The sequence below is a fragment of the Propithecus coquereli genome, unplaced genomic scaffold (genome assembly GCF_000956105.1).
Source record: "Propithecus coquereli isolate 6110/MARCELLA unplaced genomic scaffold, Pcoq_1.0 Scaffold334, whole genome shotgun sequence".
NCBI classification, from domain to species: Eukaryota; Metazoa; Chordata; class Mammalia; order Primates; family Indriidae; genus Propithecus; species Propithecus coquereli.
Window position 1 is genome coordinate 1582139 of NW_012148997.1, and position 2856 is coordinate 1584994.

At 44.0% G+C, this 2856-nt stretch overlaps 1 protein-coding gene across 1 annotated transcript; it reads right to left on the reverse strand.

Moving 5' to 3' along the window:
• Positions 1-232: 232 nt before the first annotated feature.
• LOC105815427 (olfactory receptor-like protein OLF3) lies at positions 233-1330 on the reverse strand. The gene has a single exon (XM_012650575.1). It carries the CDS (start codon positions 1273-1275, stop codon positions 322-324), a length of 954 nt encoding a protein of 317 aa, XP_012506029.1. The 5' UTR covers positions 1276-1330; the 3' UTR covers positions 233-321.
• Positions 1331-2856: the final 1526 nt, after the last annotated feature.

Sequence of the window (2856 nt, forward strand, 5' to 3'; positions counted from 1 at the left end):
TGAACAATATAACAAACCAAAATAGTACAACAATTTTTGATTTATTCCAATTACTATCAAGACTTAGGAAAGGGGATTAAATAAGTGAGGCAGGCCTACTGTGGCAGTGCCTGATTCTTTTGATCATGCTGCTGCAACACAAAAATACTCCTGCATCCCACACCCCAACACCACCACTCAGCCTCCTACGTAACGTCGGCTGCACACGGTACGCCATCTCCTCCCAGGTTGCCAGGGCAATGCGGTTCATGCCTGTCACATCTGAGTTGGGTGGAGAACACTGAGGCAAAGCTCTTTTCTCTCAGTGATGTTCATGAATCATCAAGCTGCCAGTTTTGACGTTAACCCAGAGAATTGCCCTAATAGTTTCTGCCAGGCCCCCTTCACCTCCTTATTCCTTAGACTATAAATCATGGGGTTCAGCATGGGTGTCAAAAGGGCATAGAAGAGAGAGATCAGCTTCTCCTGAAGGACGGAGGGACTGGAGCGGGGCTGGATGTAAGTCAAAATGGCCATGCCATAGCACAGGGCAACCACCGTGAGGTGAGAGGCACACGTGTGGAAGGCTTTCTTCCTTCCTTCTGGGGACTGGATCTTTAGGATGGTGGAGATGATCCAGATGTAGGACAAAAGAACCAGGCAGAAGGGTGTCATCAGAAGGACAATGCTAGAGACCATGATGGCAACCTCATTGGAGGAGGTGTCCACACAAGCCAGCTTGACCACAGCTAGGATTTCACAGGATATATGATCAATGAACTTGTTAGTGCACGTGGGCAGCTGAAAGGTGATGACAGTGTGCATGAGAGAGTTGACGAAGCCACTGACCCAGGACGTGATGGCCAGCCTAGCACACAGCCCTGCATGCATGACGGCCGAGTATCGCAGGGGGTCACACACAGCCACATAGCGGTCATAGGCCATCACTGCCAGGAGAACAAACTCAATCCCACCCAATGCCAGGGAGAAAAATAACTGGGCTGCACAGCTCAGGAGTGGGATGACTCTATGTTTTGCAAGAAAATGTACCAGCATCTGAGGGACTATGCTTGTGGCATAGGAGACATCAACAAGGGAGAGGTTGGCGAGAAAGAAATACATGGGAGTGTGCAGTCGGCTGTCCAGTCTGATCAGAAGAACAAAGAGAAAGTTCCCCAGCACTGTCGCCAGGTACATGACCAAGAAGAGGACAAAGAGGGCCACCTGAGTGTCCCAGTCACTGGACAGGCCAAGGAGGATAAATTCTCTTACCCATGTCTGGTTATCTGTTCCCATTAAAAAACGTGAGGACTATTAATCTGCAGAGAGAGTCAGAAAAACACAGAATCTAATGAATAACTTTCTAAGAATGCATAGGTACCTGACCTTCTAGTGCTAGCCTTGATCTTTAGATCATTCAGAGACCAAGATGACAAACATGATCCCAACATGCATTATATACACTCAGCTTCAGAGAGACAGGCCAATACCTTGATAAGGACATGATGTGTCACAGGGAGGTCAGTGAAATCCTAGAGATAATATAGGGCAATTTTAGGAGTTCTACATTTTTACCAACTTACCTTGATTCCAGGGCAAGAAGAGCATGGTAGTTGACAGTGGCCAAAAAATGATAAACAATGAAGAAGACAGGATTGGAAACTTTAAAAACTACCCCAAATATGTCAACTAGACCCACCTTGATGAAATGTATAAATCAGTTAGAAAAGGAGACATTGGGAAGAGGTAAGGGTCTTGTGGAAAGACCTAGGATCAGAGAACCTTGCTTTGAAAATTGTTTTTATTTAGCAGGTATGTGATTGTTGTTTAGTGATAAACTTTCATATGTAAAACAGGTTAATATTAAATAACTCAGAAGTACATTTAAGCTCAAACATAGATAGCTTATGGGAAAATAATTTGTATACAATTATTGGTAGTACTACTATAGTGTTAAGGGTATTAGTAGTACGATGATCTCTGCCATGGGGTAGATAAAGTAACAAATGTGATTTCCTCTCACATCCCCTCCACAAAATCAGACGTCAACATTTAATAGATCTGAGTGGTTAGATGATTGGTCTTCTCAATAGGCTTTGGTCTTTTCGGCCATTAGTGGGATGGGGTAGGGCATTATAATGGTATCTTACTCTTTGTATTTTTCTCTTTTTAATTTGATGCTGTTAAGAATCTTTCTTCGGATATAGCTTTATAAGAAAACAAACAAAAATATGGATATTGTATCTATACTTTATAGACACAAGGGATAAAGGGAACGTAGATGTTTAAGGACCCTTCTTCATTGTCTGAGACAGAAAAGAAGATACGAGAGTTCACATAGATGTACTTTGAATAGAGATTCCTTTATGTTATCTTTTGCTCAGCAAGTGCTTTTTCAGTAAAACTAATGTGTTATACCATCAATTTTGAAAACTAAACAGAAACATGTTACATTAAAAAAATTTTTTAGACCTGACTCCTTATTCCACGCCTGCCAGTTCAGCAGCTTCCCTTGTACTGCAGTGCACAGCATACGGGAGACTAGGTGAGAAAGGAGGCAGGAGGGACTGAGGGACTGGGGTCAGAAACAGAGGTTCTTCATCTGACTAGGGGTCTCTGAGCTGAAAGATCGTCAACACTTCAACTCTCTCGCCTGACAAAGGACAAAACACACACTTCCAGAAATGCCCATCTCCTCAGGCTCGAGACAGACACGCTCTTTCTAAACGCTCCCCGAACGTCCTCCTCACAACCTGCTCTCCCTCCAGCACTTCCTCCTCTCCTGCTCTGTCCTGATGCTCCACCTCCACCCCTCAGGGTGCTTCTCTAGACTCATAATCAGCCTGAGGAGACATCTGATTGCCTCAAAGAAGACAC

Coding starts and splice junctions, on each gene's coding strand:
- LOC105815427 (XM_012650575.1), bottom strand. CDS start 1,275: ATGGGAACAGATAACCAGACATGGGTAAGAGAATTTATCCTCCTTGGC.